General features: G+C 39.6%; 1 protein-coding gene across 1 annotated transcript in view; it reads right to left on the bottom strand.

The window, feature by feature from the left end:
• The window catches only part of TXNRD3 (thioredoxin reductase 3), a 69,084-nt gene that overhangs the window by 25,347 nt on the left and 16,832 nt on the right, over positions 1 to 26,905 (bottom strand). Inside the window, 12 exon segments of the mRNA XM_032340349.1 lie at positions 109 to 224; positions 4,553 to 4,709; positions 5,291 to 5,367; positions 10,308 to 10,400; positions 11,803 to 12,028; positions 13,084 to 13,199; positions 14,983 to 15,125; positions 21,486 to 21,605; positions 23,297 to 23,369; positions 23,576 to 23,680; positions 25,297 to 25,406; positions 26,472 to 26,532. Of these exon segments, the coding sequence (XP_032196240.1) occupies positions 109 to 224; positions 4,553 to 4,709; positions 5,291 to 5,367; positions 10,308 to 10,400; positions 11,803 to 12,028; positions 13,084 to 13,199; positions 14,983 to 15,125; positions 21,486 to 21,605; positions 23,297 to 23,369; positions 23,576 to 23,680; positions 25,297 to 25,406; positions 26,472 to 26,532 (1,397 nt within the window).

The raw sequence follows: 26,905 nt of genomic DNA, 5'->3' as shown, positions 1-26,905 counted from the left end.
AGAATATGATTTCCTACACTCTAACCATATGGTAACTTGCAAAACAAAAAGTGACTGCAAAGTCAGCTGATTCAAAGACAAATTCTGAAAAAGTAAGCTGTAAAACACAATCTTACCTCGAGATTCTCTTTTCTATGCACTTCAATAGCTTTCTCCTCAGATAATCCACAGCAGCCATATTCCAAAGGAGTAAACACTGTAGTCGGGACATTAACATAATCACACTGAAAAATAAACAAATCACATCTGCTTATTTTGTGACACTTTTCACATCAAAAATCTACATTACATACATTTCTAAGAGGAAAATAAATAAGCCTGGTCCAATGTGACTGATTCTTCCATTTCACCACCTCAGGGAATTTATAGTTACACTCAGAGTAGGGGGTGAGCCCAAATCCAGAGCAGAGATCACAACCTGGCCAGGGGCCCATGGATGGGACCAGCCACCATTGGCCATGCACCTAACTGCCACAGAGATGAGCAAAGAAGCAGTTGAACAGTGTGAGACTGGGTGACTGCCCTACCATCAAGGGGAGATGGCATAGTGTAAAGGGGTGGCTAACACGGGTTCTTAGAGATCCTGTGTTTTTGGGAGAACCCCAAAGACCCCTTATTAGACGAGGCAGAGCATGGGTGGACATCACGGGAAGACTGCAGACTCTGAGCTCTACCTGCCTCTTTCAGCACCTCCAGGCACCTACCTGCGGGAAAGTGAGTGTGAGTGCTGGTTGCAACCCTGCCTGGAAGAGACTGTGACAGCATGGAGAACCAGAGCACACTGGTGCAAGCACATTAGAACCGTGTGTGGAGAGAGAGCAGTGTGCAGGATCAGAGAAAGGGCAGAGGGTACAACCAGAGATGAAGGTCACTAGGCCTGCCCTCAAGGGGCGACACTGTCCTTTGCACTACATGTCCCCCCAACCCTGCCAACAGGTTGTAGGTGATTAGGTAAAGGGTGACCTCTAACCCAAAGAAAGGTAATGAGAAAGCTAGCCAGAATCTATGTAGAAAAAGGTGAGCTACATCAATCAAATTCTTTCTTTTGCAAGATGAGTTAGAAGCAAAGGAAGAATCCCCCGGTGGTAGTGGGATAGGAAGAAATGCACCAGTGGAGCTAGGCCAAGTGAGGCTACCAGTAGAGCACCCTGTGAAACCCCCACCTGTGTGCCAGGGCCCCAGAACAGTCCTGACCCCAGCCCAGTTCCAGCTCCAAATGCAGTGTGGCCCAGCCTTAGCATGGCGCTTGTTCTAAGGCAGTGTTTCAACTTACCAATCCATAGGATCCTCATAGGAAACCCCCTCAGTCTGCCTAATGTGAGTAAGTTTCTACTTTTTGTTACCCCAAACAAAAACAAATCAAATCCACGAGGTATCCCCACATCAATGAGGCAGATTATGTATAACATACATCAGCCTAGAATCTTGAACTTAGATGCTCTAACACACTTCACATTTGCTAACCTGCAAATTGTGGGTAAGCCAAGCGTTTTTTCCTTTTTCTAACATGGCTAGGAAAAAAACCACATAACCATAGGGATAATCTTGGTATTTTCTGACTTCTGTTAGGCCTGCAAAAACTCATCATCCCATTTACAGTTGGCCCTTGTAGGGGTTGGGGTGCTGACCCCCTTGCAGTCAAAAATCCCCATATAACTCCTGACCCTCCCAACTTAACTAATGGCCTACCTATGACTGGAAGCCTTACCAATAATGTAAATTAGTCGATTAATGCATATTTTTATATTATATGTATTGTATATTATATTCTCACAATAAAGTAAGCTAGAGAAAGGAAAATGTTACTAAGAAAATCACAAGGGAGAGAATACATTTTCAGCACTGTGTTGTGTTTATTGACAAGAATCTACACTTAAGTGGACCCATACCATATTCAAGGGTCAGCTATATATTTTTTAAAAGATTTTATTTATTTATTTGACAGCAGAGAGGGAACACAAGCAGGGGAAGTGGAAGAGGGGGAAGCAGGCTCCCCACTGAGCAGGGAGCCCTATGTGGGGCTTGATCCTAGGACCATGGGATCATGACCTGAGCCAAAGGCAGAAGCTGAATGACTGAGCCATCCAGCTGCCCCAAGGATCAGCTATATCAACCAGCAGCTGACCCTATGTCCCATGGCTTACAGGGGAAGCCTCATTTTCAACAGATCCCTCTGTCTCCTGTTTCTAATCAAGTAAGAATAATCAACAGAAAATTCCTCAATCTTTCTTCCTTTCATCTAAAACACTTTCTCCACATCTTCAGCCATCTCCTCCACCTAAACTTGACTTCATCTTGCCCTCCTTGTTGCCTTCCTTCTAGTCCTCGTACCTTTAAGTTCTTTCTTTCTTCACACTAAACACACGGCTGCGTCTTCAGATCTCTCCACCCCAAGGCTGCCTTGATTAACTTCTTAAAGCATTTGGCAACTAATCCCCCTCCATACACCCCGAGATGCTAACTTCATTACCACACTGTATGTTCGGCATCCCGGTCCCACCCACTGATGCCCGCAGAGCTGTGCCCTTGTTGCCCTCTCCAGCAATGCCTCCCTCTATGTTCCAGGTCTTCCCTCATGACCTCGCAAGGCACCTGGCATGACACAACAAGCAGAGCGGAGCAACATTTATTAAGAAGACGTACTCAAAAGATTTCTCCTGACCCTAATCATGTTAAACAATCAAAGAAACCCAAAACATGAGACATTGCACAAGGAAAGTAGTCTGGACTCATCAAAAATCAAAGTCATGAAAAATAAAACAACCAGGAAAGTAAACACACACACACACACACACACACAAGCAGGAAAGTAAAGTCAGGGGAACCATTGCAGGTTAAAAGAGACTTAAGAGTCGGAAGAGCTAAATATACCACATGAATCAACACATCCGGCTATATATGCTTAATGGAAATCTGAGGAAATCTGAACAGTATCACATTTTTGTTCAGTTTCTCAGATAGAATGATGAAACTGGTTATGGAAGAAGATGCTTGTTATCAGGAGATGCATGCTGAAGTATATAGGGGCCAAAGCCGCTGACACCTGCCAACTACCTAAAAAGCTCTGGAATGGGAGATGGAGAGAAGGGAGTTGGGGGAAATCAGAAAGGGAGACAATCCATGAGAGACTGTGGACTCTGAGAAACAAACTGAGTGTTTTGGAGGGGAGGGGAGTGGGGGGTTGGGTAAGCCTGGGGGTGGGTATTAAGGAGGGCACGTTATTGCATGGAGCACTGGGTGTGGTGCATTAACAATGAATTTTGGAACACTGAAAATAAATAAATTTTTTTAAAAAGGCTCTGGAAATAAAATACACACATTGTACACATAAATATTCTGAAAAAGAGAGAGAGCCAAATGGCAAAATATTAATAACTGGGGAATGTGGAAGAAAGGGTAATATGGGTGATTATTACTATTCTTCCTGTGGTTTGACACCTTTCCAAATAGAAAGATGGAGGAAATAAAGGTCTTCAAGAGTTCCCACTGCATAGAGAAGGCCATTCCAATTCTTTATGTGGTTGGCATGAGAGATTTTTTTTTTTTTTAGGATTTTTTAAAAAGAGTTTATTTATTTATTTGATAGAGAGAGAGCACAAGTAGGCAGAGAGGCAGGCATGGGGAGGGGAAGCAGGCTCCCTGCTGAGCAGAGAGCCCAATGCAGGGTTCGATCCCAGGATCCTGAGATCATGACCTGAGCCAAAGGCAGAGGCTTAACCCACTGAGCCACCCAGGCACCCCCAGCATGAGAGATTTTTGATGAGCTGGCACCAAACAAATTTTCTAGCCTTATTCCCAGTTGTATGCCTCTATTCCCAAGTGCTCTGCCCACACACACTCCAAATGCTCTAAGTATTATGGAAGGGACAATTCTTTGTCCCTTAGGACAAAACATTTAGCATTCCTCACCCCCACCCAGGCCCTTCATCCACCAATACTTCCACACGTTCACATGCTCTCGTGGAGGAGAGCACAGCGGAACTCTAACAGACTGCTCACAGTCCTGCTGAGAGTCATGTTTGCAAATACATTATCTCTTACCAGAAAAGCTTTGCTTCCTTGGTTTTGAATTATTCATCCCACAAAGCCCGTCCCACATCTTTGGTTGAAGACAACGAAAGGTGCAGGAGATAGTAGAAATCATCACCTTCACACTTGGCAGAGGTGAAACTGAGGCACGGAGATTTGAAACAACTTGACCAGGTTCACACACCAGCAGGCACTGAAGCCAGGGCCAGCGATCGCCCATCTTGGATCCCTTTACCAGTCCAATAAGTTACAACTAACTGCCCCTTGTCTTACATTACTCATGATCCTCCACTCTCCTGGGAAAACCCTTTGGCCCTGGAACCATGCCATCCCCTGTATGTCACCTAGCATGACATCCTGCACACAGCAGACACTCAAATGATAATTGTTAAAAATTATTACTAAATACTAATTTATCTGTGATGAACTCTTTCCTTGCAAAACAAGTGCACAAGTGATGTTTGTACTGATTTTTCTAATCACAATTTTTATCTAGATATCATCTCAAAAGTAGGAACCTCACCTTTTCCAAAGAGCCAGCAAAAAGTCTGCGAGCCAGCAGCTTGCCTGCCTGTATAGCAATGGGTGTGAGCTCAAGTTTACCCTCCAGAATATCCCCAACAGCATAAACATAGGGTACATTGGTCTGTTCCACGTCGTTTACTGGTATTTTGCCACTCCTATTGGATTTTGGAAAGGAAACAAATACATTATGATTCATTCTGTAGTTCTGGATGACTAACACTAACTTTTCCAAGAGAAAATGACTAAACACATAGAACAAAGACCTCCCTCTAAGAAGAGAGGCTCCTCAGGTTATCAATCTCTATAAGATCAATGGCTTGAATCATAAGGGTTTCTGTAGCTCCAAAAAACCACCTGAAACCATACACATTTTTTGGATGCCAACTATAGCTCCTGATTTCCCCCAGAGTTGCACTAGAGTTTTGAAATTTTTCTGCTTGCTTGACCAACAATATAAAAATTAATTCTAAATCAAACAGTGGGTTAAGACATTTCCACAATTTATTTTTTTAAATTACTGGTTAATATATCAGTTCTTTAAGGTACACACTAAAGAGTTACTGATTCATTAATAAAGAAACTAATTAATACAGAGCTGGCACAGCACTTGCTGTGAAATAAACTCAAGAGCATTAAAATTTTGCATCTTAGTAATTAAATGAGAATTTCCAAGAGGTAATCTGTGGAAACATTTTGCTTTGTGTAGCAACAGTGCAATGATCCCACATGTACTTACTTTTCATTGACTTTGACACCAATCTTCTCCAAGCCTATTTTCCTTGTACAGGAGGCACGACCAATGGCTAACAAAACCTATGTTAAGAGTGAGATCCAAAACAGAAATTGGTCAATGTTGGGAATGAAAGGAACATCACTACAAATCCTTCAGACATAAAAAGGACAATAACAGAACACTATGAATACCCTATGCCAATAAAGGTGACAGCTTAGATGAAACACCCTTTGAAAGACAGTTTACCAAGTCACACACATGCAAATCTAAAATAACTCTATGTTATATCCTAAATTATGTCCCCGCACCAAATTCACATGTTAAAGTCCTAAGTTCCAGTGCCTCAGAATGTAATGTATTTGGAGACAGGGCCATTAAAGAAGTAATTAAGGTTAAAATGAGGCCATTAGGGTGGGGCCTTTATATGATTGATGTCCTTTATAAAAAGAGGCAATTAGGACACAGATGACACAGACGGAGGGGCAACCACGTGAGGACCCAAGAAGAAGGTGCTATCTGCAAGCCAAAGAAAGGCCTCAGAAGAAACCAAACCTGCTGACACCATGATCTGACTTCCAGCCTCCAGAACTGTAAGAAACTAAATTTCTGTTTAGACACTCAGTCTGTGGTGTTTTTTTATGGCAATCCTAGCAGAGGAACATATCCTATACTCATTGCAGAAACTGAATCCACAAATTGCAAACTGTCCATAAATTAACTCAAGACCCAAATGACTTTACTGGTAAAGTCTATCAAAACTTAAGTAAGAAATACTAATAATGGGATACAAACTCTTCCAGAAAAAAAAGAGGAGGGAACACTTCCCAACCCTTTTTTGTGAGACCAGCATAAACAACTGACACAAAAATCAAAAAGGATATTAAAATAAAATTATAAGCCCATAGTCCTCATTAACACAGATGCAGAATACTTAATAAAATGTTAGCTAGAAAATGAAATATAGCAATATATAAAAAGGATAATTGATCATGACCAACTGAGGTTTGTCCCCAAAACACAAATTCGGTTCAACATGCAAAAATCAATCAATGTGATTAATCATATTAACCAAATAATGGAGAAAACAATTTAATCATCACCCAATAGATATGGGAAAAGAATTTGATAAAATTTAACACCATTTGAGGATTTTAATATAGTCAGTCCTCAGCAGATTAAGAATAAAAGAAAACTTCCCCAATCTGTGAAAAGGCACGTTATTTAAAAAAAAAAAAAGTCTACAGCTTACATCCTAGCAATGATGAAAGTCTGAATGCTTCACCTCTCAGGTGGAAGCAAGATGAGGATGCCCACTCTCAAGCAATTTCTATTCGACGTTGTACTGGAGGACTTAACCAGTGCAACAGGCAAGAGGAAGAAATAAAAGGCAGGCTAATTTTTAAAAAAGAACAAATCTGGCTGTATATGCAGATGTTAATCCCAAGAATCTACAATAAGGACAATATACAAAAATCATTTATATTTCTATATACTACCAAGTAAGCAGTGAAAATTTAAAAATTTAAAATACCATTTTATAATACCTTAAAAACATGAAATATGTGGAGACAAATTTAGCAAAACACATGAGAGACCTCTAGAGCAAAATGATAAAATACTGCAAGAAAAACATAGATAAACAAAAAGATCTATGAAGTTCATACACCAGAAAACTCAATATTGTTAAGATGCTCCTTTCTTCCAAACTGGTCTATATAATCAATATAATTCCAATCAAAATCCCAGCAGGACTTTTTCTGGTAGAAATCAACAAGCTGCTTTTTAAAAGTTATATGAAAATGTAAAGGACCTGATGAAAGCTGAAGGACTTACTGGCACCAGTCTAAAATTTGCTATAAAGCTTCAATACTGAAAACAATGTGGTAAAAGGAGACAAGTGGTTGATGGGATTAAGAGTGCAGAAACAGACCCACAGTAAATGGTCAAATTACTTCAACAAAGGCACCAAAGCAACTTAGTGGAAAAAGGGAAGTCTTTTCAACAAACAAATTGAAAGGAAAGTCTTTCAACAAACACCCACATGGAAGAAAAAGAACCCATATTCCTACCTTATTCTATAAACAAAAATTAATTCAAGATGTATACAGAACTGAACATAAAAAATAAAACTATAAAGCTTCAAGAAGAAAATATAAGAGAAGAGCTTCATGACCTTTGGGTAAAAAGATTCCTTAGAGCACACAGAAAGCATTAACCATAAAACAAAAAATTGATAAACTCAACTTCATAGAAATTTTAAAACTACTGCTCATCAAAAGATACCATAAAAAGTGAATAGGGAAGTCACAAATGGGAAGAAAATATTCACAATTTATTATCTACCTGAAAATGGAATGTATTCAAGATATATACAAAACTTCAATTCAAGAATAAAAATTAAAATAACTGAACAAAAATGGACCAAACATTTAAACAGAGACTTCATAATGGAAAATATAATAAATGGCCAGTAAACACATGATAAGTTCCTCAACATCATTAGTCATCAGGAAGGCACAGATTAGAACCATAATAAGAGACCACTACACATGCACAAAACTGGCTAAAATGAAAAATCTGGACAAGCCCAAAGTTGACCACATGGGATAACCAAAAATCCCACATCAGCTCATGGAAATATAAAGTGATTCATTCATTCAGAAGCTGTTTGGCAGTTTCTCAAAAAGTTAAACACAGAAACTATCCTATGACCATTTAATTTCATTCCTAGGTATTTACCTATAAGAAATGAACATATAGGTCTACAAGGGCTTATGCAAGAAGACTTCATAGCAGTTTAAGTCACAATAGCCCAAACTACAAACAGCCTAGGTGTCCATCCACAGGAAAGTGAACAAACTGTGACATACCCATACAAACTTACAGTTATATAATTCATACAATAAGAACTAACTACAGACACACAACAACATGGATGAAATACGAAGAGTACATATCAATAGTTTCTATTCCTGTGACACCTAGAATAGGCAAAACTAGTCTATGGTGACAGAATCAGAATAGGGTTGTTTGGGTCAGGGAGTGGAAGGGATTTGGAGAGCTTTCTGAACTCACAGAAATAATTCTGTTACCTTCACATAAGTATGGATGATATAAACACGTACATTTGTCAAAACTGACTGAAATGTACATCTAAGAAATGTGCATTTCACTACATGTAAATTACACATTATCAAAGTAAACAATTTAAAATTCCAATACGGTGAATAACTTTATACCAATACATTTAAGAACTTAGATGAAATAAACTAATTCCTAGAAATTTAACTAATCTAAAGTAACTCAGAAAAAAATAGCCTTAAAAGTCCTATGGCTGTTAAAGAAATTCAATCAGTGGGCAAATTCTTATATCTATAGAAAATTCTAGGCCTAGATGGTTACATATCAGTGAATTCTATCAAGCAGATGAAGAACCAATTCTAACATTACAAAAATGCTTCCAGAGAATAAAGAGGTTATACTCCAAACTTCTCTCATGAGCTAAAACAACCTTGATATGCAAATCTGAAAAGTGCAATATACGAAAGGAAAATCATTAGCCAATACAATTCATGAATATTAATGCAAAAATTCTAAAGAACGAAATCCAACAGTATATAAAAATAACCATTACCAAGTTGGGTTTATACCAGGAACACAGAGTTGGTTGAACATTAGGAAATCAATGTAATTCAACACATTAACAGATGAAAGAAAAAATTTTTGATCAACAGCTACAAAAGAAAGACTGTTACAAACAAGCATCTACTTGTGAGTTTTAAAAAAACAAAAAAGAAATAACCAAACACCCCTGGAAAACAAAAAAGAAAAGAAATCCTTTAACTTAATTAAGAATATCTAACAAAATCCTGCAGAAAACATTACTTTTTAATGATGAAACACATAACTTTCAGTACTGAGAACAAGGCAGAATGCCTACCACTGCCATTTCTTGGAGGTCCCAGCTAGTGTACTTACACACACCAAAAAAAGAAAATAAAAAGGGAAAGAGCAAAAAGTAGGAAACAAAACTTTTGTTATTTATAAATAGTATGAAGGCATACAAAGAAAACTTAAAATAATCTAAGATAAATTATCAAGTAAGAGTTTAGCAAGATTATGGTATGCTAAATCAAAACACACAAATTGGCAGCATTCCTATACACCAGCAACTGTTAAAAAGAATGACATTTTCTCAAAAAAATACCATTCATGACTACATAAAAATATAGTAAATACCTGAGGATAAATCTAAAAGATGTTTCTTGATTTGCATGTAGAGAAATTTGTTAACTTTGTTAGGAGTTATTGAAGACAACTTAAATTAAGAGGCAGATATACCATGTTCATGGAGAGAAGACTAAATATTGCAATAAAAAGTTACCAATTGATTTATATATCCAGTACAATCCTCATAAAACTCTCAACTGGGGTTGATTTATTTTGTTTTCTTATTTTTGGCTTTGTTGATCCTCCCCATATTATTTCCTTTTTTTAACTAAGAACAATCACACATATATCAGTATATAAAACATAAATGTATTATTATTTACCAAAGAAATGTTAACATCCAAATATCAGTTTAAATTAGAACTGTTGCCACCCAATATAGTCCATGGACTATTCACATTGTTTGCAGATTTTATATTGTTTTTGAAAATAAAAAGATCTTTATTATAATTTTTTATTATAAGATACCCAATTTTTATTGAAAATATTAAAATGCCCAAATGTAGAAGATGTCTAATGCCCCAGAAATAAGTACTTATAACAGTCAGATATATCAGCTTCCAGATTTTATTCTATGTATAAATTATCCATACACACATGTTTTCTTATATTTCTCATGTACACCAAAAACTACCAAATGTCAACAGCTCAACTACCTACCGTTTTATTATAGTTTTACAAAGAATCAAAAGGAAAAAAGTTAAGGCTAGTAGAATTTTCCCATAAAGTTCATCTGTGCTAATTTATGAGTGTGTTCAACCACTTAACTGTTTATAAACTAAAAACTTACTGTATTATATATTTCTTCAATAGTTTCTGGTCCTTCAGTGGATTTAGCCACTACTTTCAGCTTTCCAGGTGAACCTTTATCCAACTGCTGAACCTAGTAAGGATAAAAAAATGTAATGATTCTATCCAAAGGTGACAGAAAATAAATGGGTCAGAGGGTGTACACATGTGCGCATGTAGGTTTCTCAACTAAGTAAAGATAGAGAGGGGCGCCTGGGTGCCTCAGTGGATTAAGCCTCTGCCTTCAGCTCAGGTCATGATCTCAGGGTCCTGGGATCAAGTCCCGAATCGGGCTCTCTGCTCGGCAGGGAGCCTGCTTCCCCATCTCTCTCTGCCTACTTGTGATCTCTCTGTCTCTGTGTCAAATAAATAAACAAAATCTTAAAAAAAAAAAAAAGTAAAGATAGAGAAAAAAAGGACTGTAACAAAATACAGTCTGGAGGTGGAAATAAATTAACAGATTGGTTGGTGGTACCATAATAGAAGGGATGAGGGATACTTTCCAGGTGTTGACTTAATAAATTGTGTATACTGTAATACTGCTTACTGAGTACTGAGATAGGCCAGAAAGATGAGCTGGGGAATACACTTAGAAAAAAAATCAAGAATTTCATTTTTGTCTTAATAAATCTGAAATGTTTATGAGGAGTTCAAGTGGAGATATCCCATAGTCAACTGTGAAAATGGGTATGGAGTTCAGAAGAGATGCCCAAGCAGGGTATATAAATCTGAAAGTCATTAGCATTGAGATAATAAAGTATGGACCTAAAGAAGACGTCCCAGGTAACAAGTGCAGAGAAGAGAAGAGGAAGCAGGTGCTCTACCATTTACAGGTTGAAGACATGTGGAACCACAGGCTGTGAGACCAGAGAGCTCAAGAATGGACAGAATTTCAAATGGAAGGAAAGTCAATTTCACCAAACACTGCCCAGAAGCCCCACTACATAAGGGCAGAGATATGACCACTGGGTTTGACAGCACAGAGTTTGCCACAGACCCCGGCATGCAATTTCATAGGAACAGGGATGGAACCAGCTGAGAGTTGGCTGAAGTGGAAAACGGAAGCAAGAAAGCAGGAGCACGTATAGAAGTTTCCTTGTGAACAGGAAAAGAAAAACAGGGACCCACACAAAAGGGAAGAGAGGGGAAGGGAGGACTTTTTTGTTTAAAGTAGAGAGACACTGGTGGGAATGACAGAGTGGAAAAGATGGTTAACTGATGATGAGGCATCCCTGAGAAAGTGAGAGAAGGTGAGAGCACACTGAAAGCCTGAGAGGAGCAAGGACACCTTCAAGTATAAGCGGAAAGGGTGGGGAGGACAGAGGGAACGTGGAGGTCAGTGGTGTGGACTGGAGGGGGAGCACTATCTTTAAGGTGTCCTAGTGAGTATAGACTAATTTATTTCATGAAATGAAGGAAGGAGAGCCAGAATAAAAAACTTAAAAAATAACAAAAACCTGAAAATAAAAGGAATTCCAAACACCTTTCAGACTTACCATCACAGGTACAAATTTTCTTAAGAACTTAACACCATGTTGCTCCATGTAGGAACCCACTTTCTCTGCCATTTCTTGATCAAAGCCACGAAGAAGGATTGAGCGCACCATAATCGTGACGTCTAAGCCAATTCCAGCAAGAAACCCGCCACATTCCAGAGCAACATAAGACGCACCCACCACTAATGTTTTGCCAGGGCAATAAGGCAGAGAAAAAAGGTCATCACTGAAAAATAAAAACAACAAAAGGAACATGTAGGCAATAAAAATGAAGTAAAAGTGAATACACAGGTTTTGATGCGTAGCGGTCTTCTGTTGGCTGCATGGCAACCTGGTGCTGGAATGAAGAAACATTAACAGAAAGAGTCTTTGGCATTTTAAAGAGTGTCCACTGTAGAGTAAGAAATATATCTCAGGTTTTTCAAAATCAAATTAGTGAATCATAAGTGAAGGTGTTTTAAAAACGGAAATAGACTAGAAAATGTCAGACTACATTACATGTGATAAGAAGAAATATGGTTTGGTTTGTTTTGCGTATGTGCATGTTTTCACCTGAACAATAATGTCATGAAAAACACATTTCTTTTTAATTTAAATTTAATTAGCCAACATAAGTACATCATTAGTTTCAGGTGTAGCATTCGATGATTCGTTAGTTATGTATGTGCATCTGGTGAAAAAAGTTTGAAAGTCATTGTCCTGAATTATAAAATGTCCTCTCTGTAACCATCAGGGATAATTACTATTAAGTCCCAGTATTGGGAAGAGCCATGCTTCTCCTGATCAACTGGTCCATTATTATCAGATAGATGCTAAACCCCAAAGCTATTTTATTTACTTCTTTGCTCTGGCCTCCATGAAATTCAGAGCCAATCTCCCAGACCTTGCTAAGCAATTACCTAGAATCATATAGCATTTATGTGTGCATAAATTTGACCTTATTATCTACCTAAGCTTATTTTCTCTGGGCTTCATAATGTTACCCGCTTAGCTTCTTTCATTATACTTATTTGCAGGGCGCCCGTGTGGCTCAGTGAGTTAAAGCCTCTGCCTTCGGCTCAGGTCATGTTCCTAGGGTCCTGGGAACCCCCTCCCTCTCGCTCTGCCTGCCTCTCTGCCTACTTGTGATCTCTATCTGTCAAATAAAAATAAATTTTAAAAAATCTCATTATACTTACTTGCCATCAATTCAAATCTTCTGTGAAATAATATCAGGGACTAAATAAATTGGACACATAAGTACAACACAATTTAAGGTTACAATAGCCTGTTTAATCTTACCTAGTAATACAGTACTCTTTATCTCCTGGGATTCCTAAATAGCGGGGTCTTTGGCCTGTCGCTAGGACAAATTTGCCAGCAGTATAGTAAGTTTCCTGTCCTTTTCTATTGGTTGCCTTGAAAAGAGAAAAGTAAATTTCAACTTTTGCTACAAACACAGTAGAGTATCAGACACTGGACAACTAATTATAGAGCTTCCCACCCAACCGGAGTGGACATGCAAAAATAATAATGCAGTTGGTGATAAGCACCAACACAGAAAAGAGAAGTCTTCATAAAACAGCCACCAAAAGAGCCCAGTAGAGGTGCAGTAGGGGACTGGAATGCCAGCCGAGGGCGGCTTCAAAAGTGGTGGTATTTCGAGTGGAGACCAGAAAGTGAGAAGATTTGAGAAGAACGGAAACCTACAGAGAGAACAGTGCATAGAAAAGAACACAGGCCTGAAAGCAGCAGGTGTCTGGGGAAGAGCAAGTGGTCAGAAAGTGGCAGGAAAGGCAGGGGATGCATCACGGTGAAGGGACACAAAATTCCTGCCAAAGGCTAACACTTTTATTCACCATTCTAAAGATTTCAGGGAAACCAAGAAAGGTTATTCATTGTGTGCATATTTTCAATTATATGAGTAATTCATAAATCCATTTTTTCCTTAAAAAATTCAAAAACCAAAAAAAAAAAATTCAAAAACCAATGAAGGTGTTTAAATAAGAGGGTGGTTTCAATGATGGGACCGAGGGAGGGCAGCCTGGAGACAGGCACCTGCTCCAGAGGGTCAGGAAAGAGAAGCCCAGGATGTAGGGGTGGGATGGGGGAAACCTGAGATTTCTAGCAGGAGCAACTGAGCAGACCTTGGTTATCAATAAATGTGGAAACACAGAAAAGAGGAAGGTATGCTTCCAAATGACTGGCTTATTCAACCAACCATGCCAGCCATGCCACAATTTGAGAACTAAACTACCCTGACTCGTATTTCTATGATGTTTCATGTGAGTGATGTAATTCAAACGGGCCCACATATGGTTTCAAAAGGGGAAGCTTTCAACAGACTACTCCACACCTTTCCAGAGATAATAAATGACTACAAAATAATCTTAAATCCCCCCAAGATCCTTGCATACTGTGATAGGAAAGCAGAGTCCAAAAACTAGGTGTTGAGGGTTGTATCTCATTGTCTTATATAACTCCAATTTAAAATTCTTCTGTTCAGCACAACAATCTCATTTTCCTTACTTGCGGCTCTTACACTATGTAAACATGACAAAGCTTGTAAAATACACTAATTTTATACTACTTTTATTAATATGTCTTTGAATAACATTTGGAGTTCTAGTTAAGGTTTCATTTTATTTTTTTAATTATTCTTTTTATGGAAGTGCAGTTGAGACGCAATGTTCCATCAGTTTCAATAGTGATTTTTTTTTTTACAACATAGTGATTTGACAAGTCCATACAACACAACATGCTCCGCATCTGTCCCCATCTGTCCCATCTGTCCCCAAACAACGCTACTACAACACCCCCAACCAATTCCCCAGGCTGTACCTTCATCGTCGTGACTATTCATTGCATTTTGCCCATCCCCCACCTAAGGTTTCATTTTAAAAAAGAATTACCTTCTAAAATTTTTCATTTTTTAGTCTATTTATTCTAAACATTTTCTTATAAGGTAGTAATAAAATCAAAAGGCAAATAATCACTTTAAATGAAGATCTCTTTAAAAGGCAATTCCTGCAATTTAGCAGGCTCTTTGCAATCAGCACAGGAAGAAACAGGTGCACATGAGGCAACATGTGTACTCACGCATGTCAGTGTGAGTCCGTAACATACAACACAGAATTTCAGATCAAGTCAAGTTCAAGCAATAGTAAAGAAAAGCAACAAACATGACAAAATAAACAGTACCTTTATTTTATGATGTTCGACAAATTCTCCATAAGAATTGACATAGGTCACAGCCTTCTCCCTCAGGGACAACCTGTAGCCCCAGTTTAGAGAGCCAATGTGATTCTGAATTGCTTCTATCATAGTCTCCCAGTTGTGCTTCACTGAAAACAAATAACCAGAGCAAAGGCATAAAGCCAATTTTATTGCCTTTTTCTTTAAAGACTATTTATTTATTTATTTATTTGGGAGAAAGAGAGCAGAGTGAGGGAGAACATGAGCTGGGGGGGAGAGGCAGAGGGAGGAGGAGAAGCAGGTTCCCCGCTGAGCAGTGAGCCCAACGTAGGGCTCAATCCCAGGACTCTGGGATCAAGCTTAACCGCCTGAGACATCCAGGTGCCCCAAGTGAGTTTTATTTTTAATGTTCAATCTTATATAACCACACAGGAGCCATACTATATATTGATTTAAGAATCAAAAAGTGAACACAAGACAACTAGCAACTCAAATCTTTTTTAGGTCAGTTACAGTTTATACTTCTTCCTCTTTTACATTACAAAACATAAGCAAAAAGCAAAGTTCTGAAAAAGAAAAAAAAAATCCCTGGAACAGAGAATGGGGAGAACAGTCCAAAACATCACAAGGCAGGGAGATCATCCCTACTCGGGAGTACCCCAAGGCTACTCTCACACTCCTAGGTCTGCACAGGGTGTCCCAGATGTGAAGGGAAGCACCATACATCCATCTGCCAAGCCCAGCCCGGGCCACTCCCTTTCAGTTCACTTGGTGGTGGCTTTATGATAGCAAAGATGCTGCATTTCATTACAACAAATGTGGTTTCTGCTCACCGTGGCCTACCATTTATATTACAATGGTTACTCATTTCCTGTTGCAATTGGAGCAGGAGGTGATAGAATCAAATTCCTCATCATCTCCTTATCTTTTAGGCAGGATTGATTTCCCAGCCTTCGTCTTGTCTGCCAATGGTGTTTCCTGAAGGAGAAACCAATTTCCATGCAGCACTGTGCTTCTAAAACACAGAGGCCAGCCTGGGATTCTCACCAAACTGGATGAGATTCCCAAAGGCAAACCCAGCCAACTGAGGGTTCGTCGTCCTCTAATCACGCCTGGTGACTCACCCCATCTAGCACTCTCCGAAAGGCCACAGCACTCCTCAGGAATGTGGGAAGTTACAGTGCAGGAGAGAAAAAGAGGTTATGGTGCACTGAGTTTATGGCATGGATGTCGGACCACCTCTTCTAGGAAGCTCCTGAGATCTTGCAATCCGGGGGATCACTGCGGTTGCTACACTACCTGACCCCCACGCTGTGGTCCCAGGAGGTAAAGACCCAGCAGGGATGAGCCTCTCCACAATGGCACATGCCCTCAGATCCTAAGCTACCTCCTCCCCTCTAACCCAGAAAAGCTACTCCTCTAATCTTCCAAGAACCATTTCTCTCAAGGACCTTGTCAGTTAGCTTCCCACTTCACACAGTATGTTTGTTTCTGGTTCTTTTTGTAAGAGTGTCTGTTACATCTACATCAGCGTTTCCCAAATATGGCTGCATATCAGGATCCCCTGGGATTCAGGTTGAAACATACAAATCCCTGGACCAAGTCAGGACAAGCTCCCCCGGGGGAGATCCTGCAAAGGCAAGTCCAGAGACTGGCACTCTGGAACCACGTGCTCCACTGCTCTATTGACCTGTTAAAGATTTGCAACGGTATCACAGTTCTAATTACTGATGGAAAAAAATCTCCCATACTTTCTCAAAGGCTGCAGAGCTATTCTCACACATTTACTTAACAATACAAACTTTAGAATAATCTGTCACATTCCAAAGAGAAAAAAAATTGTGGAGATTTTTCCTGGACTTACATAAAATTTACAAATCAATTTTGAGGTAATGTCTTTATAGTACTGAGACATCCAACCCAAAAATCTCAGTATATTTTTTGTTATGCTTTTCTTTCCTTATATATCTTGTCCATTCCTGGCATATTTATCCCAAGTTATTCTATCATTTTGTTGCAATTTTCCATTGTATGTTTAACTTCCTATTGCTAATGTAAGAAATCTATTTATTTGGGGTCCCTGGGTGGCTCAGTGGGTTAAGCCTCTGCCTTCACTCAGGTCATGATCTCAGGGTCCTGGGATCAAGCCCCACGTCAGGCTCTCTGCTCAGCAGGGAGCCTGCTTCCCCATCTCTCTCTATGCCTGTCTCTCTGCCTATCTATGATCTCTGTCTGTCAAATAAATAAATAAAATATTTTTCTTAAAAAAAGAAATCTATTTTTACACATACATCTTCTAAACAACTTAGTGAACTCTTATTAGTTCTAACATTTTTAGTTTGAACTCTTGTATATTCTAGGTATCTTTCATATCATTCATATTATAGATTTGTAATATCTTTTTATTCCTCTTCTCAAGTATGTACTTTTTCTTCCTAGTCTTCCTTTTTGTGCACAGGCCAGAAGCCCCAGAACAATGCCGATAATAGTAGTGGAAGTTGGCTGCCCTATTTGATTCCTGACTTCAGTGTAAATGCCTCAAGCTCTTCTCCATCAAATACTTACATCTGACTTTTCTTCATCATGTAAAAGAAGTGGCCATTTCTTTCCTTAGTTTAATGACACTTGTTTTTCTTTTCTTTTCCTTTCCTCTCCTCTCCTCTCCTCTCTTCTCCTCTCCTCTCTTTTCTTATTTTTTTCTTTTCTTTTCTTTTTTAAGAGCCATAATGGATGTGAAATTTTTGCCAAATGCCTTTGGAGCTAGAATGTAGGTCATCATGTGGATTTCAGCATCCCTACTATGGTTTCCTAATGATACATTCTTATATCCCCAGAATGAACTCTCAGAAGTCACAGTGCATTCTTTTAGTCACTGCTGGAGAGGATTTGCTTTTTCTAGAATTTTGTAGCTCTATGGGCTACAGCTTTCTATTTTTACACTATCTTTCTGTATCACTGTTACATCAGCCTCAAAAAAAAATTTTAGAATTTTCATTTTTTCCTAAGCTCTTGAACAGTTTAAATATTTTAAAAAGTATTCCTTGAAGACTGAGGAAATTTACTTATAAATTTTCAGTGTCCTGGAGAATGGGTTATCCTTAGGCAATGTTTTCTTTGATAATTCAAGTAAATTCTGGTTATTTATATTTCCCTAGAATATACTCCTTTTCATCAAGATATTTAAAATTCTTACCACTAATTTGTATACTGAATTTGTTTTTTCTCTTCTCTTTCTGTAGCTATATTTCTTTCCTCAAGACACCTAATGCTACATATTTGCATGAATTCTCTCTCCTGTTTCCCCGATTGGGTTTGCCAAAGGTCTACCTACTTATTTGAATTTTCAAATATATTCTTGCTTTTGTTCATTGACTCTATTTTGGGGAGAATGCTAAGTCATTATTTCCTCAGTGTGGGTTGTATGTGTGTGTGTGTGCATGTGTCTATTTTTGTGCCTTGAAGTTTCCCTATCTGGTATTAACTGCTATTACCTTGTTTGCATCTTCTTGACACAGCTTCTCCCACCTGTTTTAAAATTGCCCATCTATTTCATTTTAAATAGGAAAATTCAAGTTAGCTGTTTAAAAATTTAAAATTCAAAAAAAATTAAAGTTTCTGTATTCTCGACAATTCTCCTTTGGTTTAGATATGTATGCTGTAAACAGCACATGGATGAATTCTGTCTACACAACTTGAGAAGCTGACTCATTCAGCTTTATTCTACTATGTAAAAGAGTGTCCCTATGTTTGTCTGCTGTCTTGTTTTCTGGGTTGTTTTTTGCTCGTTTTAAATTAGTTTCATGCTGTTTATTTGTACATATCCCGTTCCCTTTTCCTTGGAAGTTCTATATTTAATTTCTGATCTGCAAATTATATATACATTTTAAATCTACTTCAAGCCATTATTTCTCTACCAATGTCAAGAATGAAAGTATCTAGAAGATTCTCCCACACCCAGATTCCAGCATGCTTTCAGTTCCTTTCTCTTCCTGCTTAGATTCTATGGACTTCTCTTGGCCATTTCATGAAGCTTATGCCTAAAAACTGCTAAGCCCCAAATTCCATATGACGGCTAGCTAGGTGTTTCTTAGTATAGTACCTCAAAACTAACTTAGCAGCCTTTTGTATATCGGGAACAAGATTTTACCCACTTGAGGGAATTATAAAGCATTTAGGAATATCAAGCACATCTAGACAAGTTCAAGAACGTCACCTGGACCCTCAGGTGAGGCAAAGTGGCACAAGCATACAAAATGCTATCCCCTCAGAATGTGCAGAGCCCCAGCAGTGTGGGGCAGTGGGCAGCAGGCAGGGCTGACACACCAAGAAGTTATCAGCTTGTGGGGAATCCTGCTTGGGAAGTCACCCACACACCCCTCTGCCTGGCTGTCCCCATCATAGGACACATCTACTGTCCCATTCCTCATGGCCTTTCTCCATTATGGGGCATTCAGAGTTTCCTCCCCACTTGGCCTTGATTATTCTAGAATTTTTAAAACAGGGTATAAGCATTTTTAGTTTTAAGAAGACTCCTTTGGGCGCCTGGGTGGCTCAGTCACTTAAGTGTCCGACTCTTGATTTCGGCTCAAGTCATGATCTTAGGGGCATGGGACTGAGCCCCACATCTTGCTTGGTGAATTAAACCCTATTCCATTTGGCCTTCTGGCACCATTTCCTTCCAGATGGTTCTCTTCTCTGAGATTCTCTAAGCCCTAAGTCTTATCCTTAAAAATCTAGCCCCTCCTGGCCTCTTTGACACAACTCTCCTGGTTTTTCCTCATCTTCCTCACCCACCCTCTAGGTTTTAACATTTCTCAGGATCCGTCCGTGTCTGCTATTCTTTTCCAACCACAGGGCCTCCCCAGCCCCTCTCAGCAATTCCTAAGACTTCAACCAACACCTGTAGGTGGGCTGCTAACCCAGGCCCTGCCTAGACCTCTCTCAAGCACAAACCATCCCCATTCCCTGAACTCCACCAGGTATTCTGCAGGGGAAAAATCCATGCAAGGTGAAGGATTCTTCAAAGTGAAGGTGACCCCGAAGTTAAATTGCCAAGTGCAAAGACCTTATTTTATCTACAACCAGTTGGTACTGAAGCTGGACCCAAAGCTCTCCAGAGAGCTGAGTGTCTGGGGAAATTTGTTCATGGGAGAATCTGTCTGGCCACAGCTCATTATGCTGAACTCCACCACTAACTCACACTGGCCTGTGTTTTCCAGCTCAGCAAATACACTGCATTATCACACACTCCCTCTTCTGGGGTTCCATCCTTTTCTTCACCCTCCACCCACCCTGTGACCTCCGGGGCCCAGCCAAATCACCAGGAAGGATATGCTCATGTACACATTTCCTCCATCAAAATCTCTTGGGAAACAAGTCCCTGTAATTTTTTTTTTTTTTAGAAATTCTATAACATTATTCTAAATAGACAAAAATCACCCAGCCACATCTAGCCTGTCAATTCCACACCTTCAGTCCTCTAAATCCACCTCATACTCTCCAGTCTGAAATCAGTCTTGGCCCAGGCCTGTCATTTCTCCTCTGGGTTAGGTGACAGCACTCCAGCTCACTTCCTTGTCTTTGGACTTGTCCCCCCTCCCACCACTAGCCTTCTAAACTCCTTGGTGCCACCAGAGGGTTCCAGAATCCAAACTGTGGTTCAGGCTCCTCTCTTGCTGAACCCCTGACTCTCTTACTTCCTTTGGGGTCAATCACAATGCCTTCAGATGACATTTAAGATCCGTCATGACGTGTTTCTTTGTAATCTTGTTTTTCCCAGCATCCTGCCCCCATTCTCCATGCCAGCCATTCACTATCCCCCAAAGACTCCACGTTTTCTCCCAGCTCCAGAGTTTAGAGCACACTACTTCCTGTCTCCAATGACCTGCTTCTCTGTGATCTTCAAGATTCAGCTCAAGGGTCACCCCCACCATCTTAGCCTCTCAAAGATAGTAAGTGCCCCTCAAGGCAATGCTCAAAACCTCACTGTGAACTAGAGCACACAGAATCTCTCTTCTCTTATCCTCTCTTGCAACAAACTGTGTACTCCTTAAGGGCAGAAGCTCTATTTTCCTCATATCTGTATCCTCAGAGCCTAACCAATAAGTGCCTATTGGATGAATTTGGCTTCCATCTTTCATTAACCAAGGACATATATAACCACTGGTAAAATAAAAAATGTTATCACTATAACAGATAAAATTCAAATAATGACCCTCGCTCTTCTCTTTTCTTTACACTTGAAGGAAATCTGAAAACAGCAATTATTCTCTCTCATGTTCTGTAGAGTCTGAAATGACAATAGCTGCCAAAAGCACCAAGGCCCCCAAGAGTAGGGCCAGGTTTCAGAAGATCACCTCTGACTCCCCTGAGCCAAAGTGGGGTCCTAATGAGCAGTCACTCAACAAACTTCAGACTCAACTCTAGAACTATAAATAGCAAGTCTTTCTCTAAGAAACTCATTCTTTCCTCTTTCCTCCCAATCTGTATTTTTATATACCATTACCAACCTTGATGACTGTACTCCCAGCCAAATTTCCTGGCGTCCTTTAATTCCTGCCCTAAAAGGGCAGCTTGGTGCATCAATTTCTTAGGAACACAGCCCACATTTACACAAGTACCGCCAAGACCTGAGAGAGAAGATAATAGTTTTAAAGCTTCCTCTGTGTCCATGGGTGTATACGTGGTTCTACATACCTGTAGAGCAGGTGTTGTTAAACATGGGGAAATGACAGACTCAGATGGCTGGGGGGCCAACAGCAGACCCCACAATAACATGCAAATAATTAAGCCAAACTCTTCAAATGAGGGTCTGTGAAGGAGACCCAAAGATGAGCAAAAATACCGATGTACACTTGAATAGTTTTCTGGGAAGAGAATCCAAAATTTTCATTTGAGTCTGACCCATGAAGGGATCAGAATTATATTAGATTAATTAGAGAGATACCAAAATAAGGACTGGAACCCCAGCTTCTAGCCTTTATTCTCTGTAAGTTGGACTCCTCCTCTGAGCCAATATTAGGTCCACCACAAGCTGCCTGGTAACATCTACTCTCAATCTCAAACAGCACAAAAAAGCCACGTGTGATGCCCCTAAGCAGGGCATGAGTCAGAAAACTCCCTCTCTGATCACAGTCTCTCTTCTGGTAATCCAGAGAAGTAGGATATTTCTAGGCAGGAGAGAAAGAGGGGAGAGGGCAGAAGGAGAGAGGGAGAAAACAAAGGTACACACAGGAATTTTTCAGCATACAAATGTTAGAAGGAAAAATGAGAGAGATTAGCTTTACTGTATGAAATGCTAAGGTAAAAATTTTGAGTAAATTTGAATTTTAAAACATGATTATCATATTTTGTCAGGGCCCCTACAGGAAACAGATGACATCCTCAAGCTGGGAAACTGAGGAGAGTTTATAGAAAAATGATTACAGGGGCGTGGGCAGAAAGAGTGAGGAGGAACAGAATAGTGAGTAGGCCATTGCCAACCCCACATGATGGGCAAAGCACATGGAGAGACTGACACAGCCTACAGGGGGTTGGGCATAACAGTGGAGGTGGCCTTCTTTTCCTGCAGGGACCAGCAGGGCAGGAGCTAGAAGAATGAAGAACCCCCCAACTCCACTTTCCTCCCTCCCTACTGATCTCCTCCTGTGACCATTAACTGGTCAAGCCCAACTAGAAGCCAGAGGGCAAGGCTGCAGATGCATCGGCTTTCTGGGGCATGGAAAAAGGTAGACATGAAGACAGGAAGGATGGATCTGATACATAAACAGAAAATATCCATGACAGAGTCTGCGTGTTCTATTAAAGTAAATGCTCTCCTCTACAACTAGAAGCTCACTGTGCGCTTTGCTGACAGGACCTGGACGATGATGCACATGCCGACTTGACTGAACATCACACAACCATTAGAGTCAGCTATGAAACTGATGCAGAAACACAAGACAAGGTCATGGCAGACTTAGGTGGGCACCACACAGCATATACTGTGATTGCAATTAAGGGAAAACATCAGTGCACGTGTGCAGGAATTATTATAGCACACGTGTTGGATACTGGAGTCATGGAATTTTTTCCTTTTGCAAAATCTTCCTTCATTACCTTTATATTATCTTATCTTTTTATATTATATTGTCTTTCCACCTGTTAACCATGCAACCTTAGGTCCGTTACTTTATCTCACCAGGACTTGCTTTCCTCACCTATGGAACAGGCTAGTTACTCCTCTTGAGATTAGTTTGAGGATTAACAAGATTGAAGAAAGCCAAAGACAGCTGTAAAGAGCAGAAAACTACAAGAGTCACAACAAAGAAACACTGCTTACCCCATGATGTGCCCTGAGGCGTCGGGACCACAAAGTCTAGCACCATAACTTTCTTTCCCAAGATGGCGGCTTCCTATTTAAAAAACTACATATAAACATCTTGTCATTTTCCTGACAACCCCCCAATTTTTCTCTCCCTGAGAGGAAAAGACTGTGGAAGAACACAGTCCTTTCTCTTTATTAATACAACTAAAGCTTGGACCGTAACAACAAAGTAGCTGAAGAAGTGCTTATGGCAATCACCAGGAAAATTATCTCTGGGTTTCGTTATGTTCATACCTGAGCACATGCAAGGCCACCAGAACCTCCCCCAATGACAATGAGGTCGTACTCATATGCTGAATCTTCCTGAAGGAGCTTCTGTAATAAACCACTCTGATGGGCCTATGGATCAAAGGAGAGAGGAAAGCATGATCTGTTTTAAATCTGTTCTTTTGTACCCTACGTTGAATCCGTATGCACTGCTTTTCTAAAACTCTTAGAAACAGTTACTAATTCATCTAAGTTGAAACTGTAAATTTATCTAGATAGTATTTAAATAGGGTCCCACTAGATAGAACATATGCTAAGTACATACATTTTTTATCATTATCACCTTGTGGCTACATGTGTATCTAATGACCCGCAGGTCACGACTTTATGTAAGGCAAGGTCATCTTCCTTGGTCTAATCATCAAAGTATCATAATTAAGTAAAATAGCCAAGTACCATTTTTCAAGATCCTCTATCTTTCATTGACCTGTGCCAGGCTTTATTTTGCAAACAATTCTTAAGCCTTCTTAGCAGGACATGCACATCAAATTTTTACATGGTTTCTCATAAACTGACCTAAATTCTGCAGCATCCTGGTAAACTTTCTGTAGAACACAGACTTTTGATTTTTCTTTCAGCAACAGTCACAAGGCTAGCTCTTCACCATAGTCTCCTGCTCACTTGGCCCTCCCTTCTGATCGGAAGTAGCTGAGGCAAGCTGGGACGATCAAGGCATGATATAGCAATAGTTTTTGTTGTGTGAAGGCGGGTGTTCCAGCCCTTGAGGCTGGCTTTAGAAACACCACATGGCACCAGCTCATCCTGGGAAGCACATGAGAAGTGCTGTATCACTGTAGGACTTGGCACATGGCACATGGCCCCAGATGGACGCCTGCCAGTGGAGGTTTCTGGCACATTCTAAAAGGGACTCCTCTGGTCTCCTTACTATTAGGTGCCCTTAGGAAAATACATCTCCTAAGCATCTTCCATGCAGCATAAAATAGAATGGATAATTCTGCATCTCCAGATCTTGCCCAGGTTAGGAATGGCAAGACCAGCACTTCCCAAGGTGTTTCGGGGCCTCTCATTATGCTACACACCACCACGTGAGCTGAGTGTAGCTTCTGGGACTAATGAAGCAGGCTGTTAATAGATAACAATGCTGATCATAGATTAACATAAATCCACACAATCTAGTTTCCCAAGAAAATGTCATTTTAAGTTAAAGTCTCAAATATAAGTATTTAATCACTGATTACTACTATTTACAAACATGCATAAAAATACAAGGGAACACAATTTTAATAAAAGGAAGTCATTATAAAACAAGGACCTAGCTTAAGAAGAAACATCAATTTTATCTATCAGGACTTTCAAGATGATCTGATAACCATCTTCTATGCTTTTCCACTTCACAACTTCCAAAAGACAAATGAACAGACTCCCTTTTTTTAAAAAAATTATTTATTTATTTGAAAGAGAGAGAGAAAGAGAGCACACAAGCAGGGGGATCAGCAGGCAGAGGGAGAAGGAGAAGCAGGCTCTCCATGGAGCAGGAAGCCTAATGCAGGTCTCGACCTCAGAACCCTCAGATTACAACCTGAGCAGAAGGCAGATGCTCAGCTGCCTGAGTCACCCAGGTGCCCCATGAATAGACTCCTTTTTAAAAGCCATTTTCTCCCCTTTCAGATAGATTTAAAAACAAACTTTGAATAAATGGCATTAAAAACATTTAATACCATTATTACCTGGAAAGTTCGATCGCATCCACCCATGTGCACTTTATTCACAAAAATATTGGGCACAGTTCTCTGATTAGTGATCTCTGAAAGCACTTCTTGGACATTGGCCCCATCATCTGAAGAATAAAAACTTCAATATATAAGAACATTGAAAGGGTTCCAAACTTTTGGGGGTTGAACAGAAGTGTTACAACACCCGACGCTCCCATGCACACACCCATAAAATGTCAGTACTTATATATTTACATATTATATAACTTCATGAAATGATGACTCAAGAAGGGGAAACGCCTGTTTTCAAAGGAAACCTTAAAGAATGAAGACAAATCTACAAATTCATTTAAAACAAACCCTTCTAAATTAGATCTTGAACTATCATTCAATGGCCTTGTTGGGACAAATAAATAAAAATCCTCTTTAAAGAGCAAATATTAGGATAAAACCTGATTTGAATGTCATAACTCAGAAAATTCTTCCTACAATTACATGCGAAAAATCTTTATGATCCATGGTCCAAAATGTCTCCTCCACCCCTGAAAATAAAACAAAGCCACGACTACTTACTTACATACGCTCTATGCTGTATACACTGTAGAATAGTCTCAAAGATTCAGGAACACATCACTTGTTCAGGAGACATGGCAAAAAGGAGTTGGTGAAGTCTAATAAAGGCAGAGCTCAAACTCTTTCCTGTTCACCACCTGGTTTTCCACCCTTGCAGATCCCAAGTGTGGGTAAATGCTTAGTTAATATTAGATGCATGCATGCATGACAAGAATTAAAAATATAAAGCTGAAATATTAATGTGTTCCCCTCATCTGTAATACAATCAGGAAATCCAGGCAGTTTCTTTTCATTTATTACAGCTTAATCTATTTTGCCAGGGAGTTAGCAGATGCATATGAAACGCCTGAAATACTTCAGCCTTAGCACTTTATAAATCTTCTTCCTGCTCCCACCCCTCAAATACGAAAAGTATATAAATAAATAAATAATCTACACCAAATTATTTGCCAAATAGAGTTCCATTTTCTGCATGGTTGAATGTAGACAAAAATAACTCACCTAACCCAAAGAGTCGAGAGAAAATTGAATTGAACAAAGCAAATGGGAAGTAGTCGATCTTGTTGACATTTATTACAAACATTTATTACAAAGAATACACTACCCATTCTACTTACCGACTTGATCAAGTTCCAAGATGTTACATTCAACTCCCAAAGATGAAAACAGATCTTTAACCTGGAACACAAATTTACATGAGTTTTACTCTCCCAAAGATTCAACAGAGTTTGAAATATGTGCATGAGGGTATCCAAAGCAAATGTCCAGTTCTCTAAATTGCAGCCAAAGTAGTATTTTAAGGTCCACTTTTCACCATTACTTAACAACTTTCAGTGCCCTCAGCCCTCAAGATAAAGCCCAGATGTTTCACTTCCAAGATGGAGACACTAGGAGCTTGGCAGATTGGCTCCCTGGTGAAACACCATAACTCGTGAAAATTACTTAAAAAGAACAACCACCACCATTTAAAATCTCTGGGAATTGTCCAAAGGGCGCACAACAAGTGAAACATTTAGTCAATAAGATCTGGTAGATGTCAATGAGAACAGAC

This window comes from Mustela erminea, chromosome 1 (genome assembly GCF_009829155.1).
Source record: "Mustela erminea isolate mMusErm1 chromosome 1, mMusErm1.Pri, whole genome shotgun sequence".
NCBI lineage: Eukaryota > Metazoa > Chordata > Mammalia > Carnivora > Mustelidae > Mustela > Mustela erminea.
The sequence above is the reverse complement of the archived record's forward strand: the minus strand, read 5'-3'. Positions and strand labels throughout refer to the sequence as shown.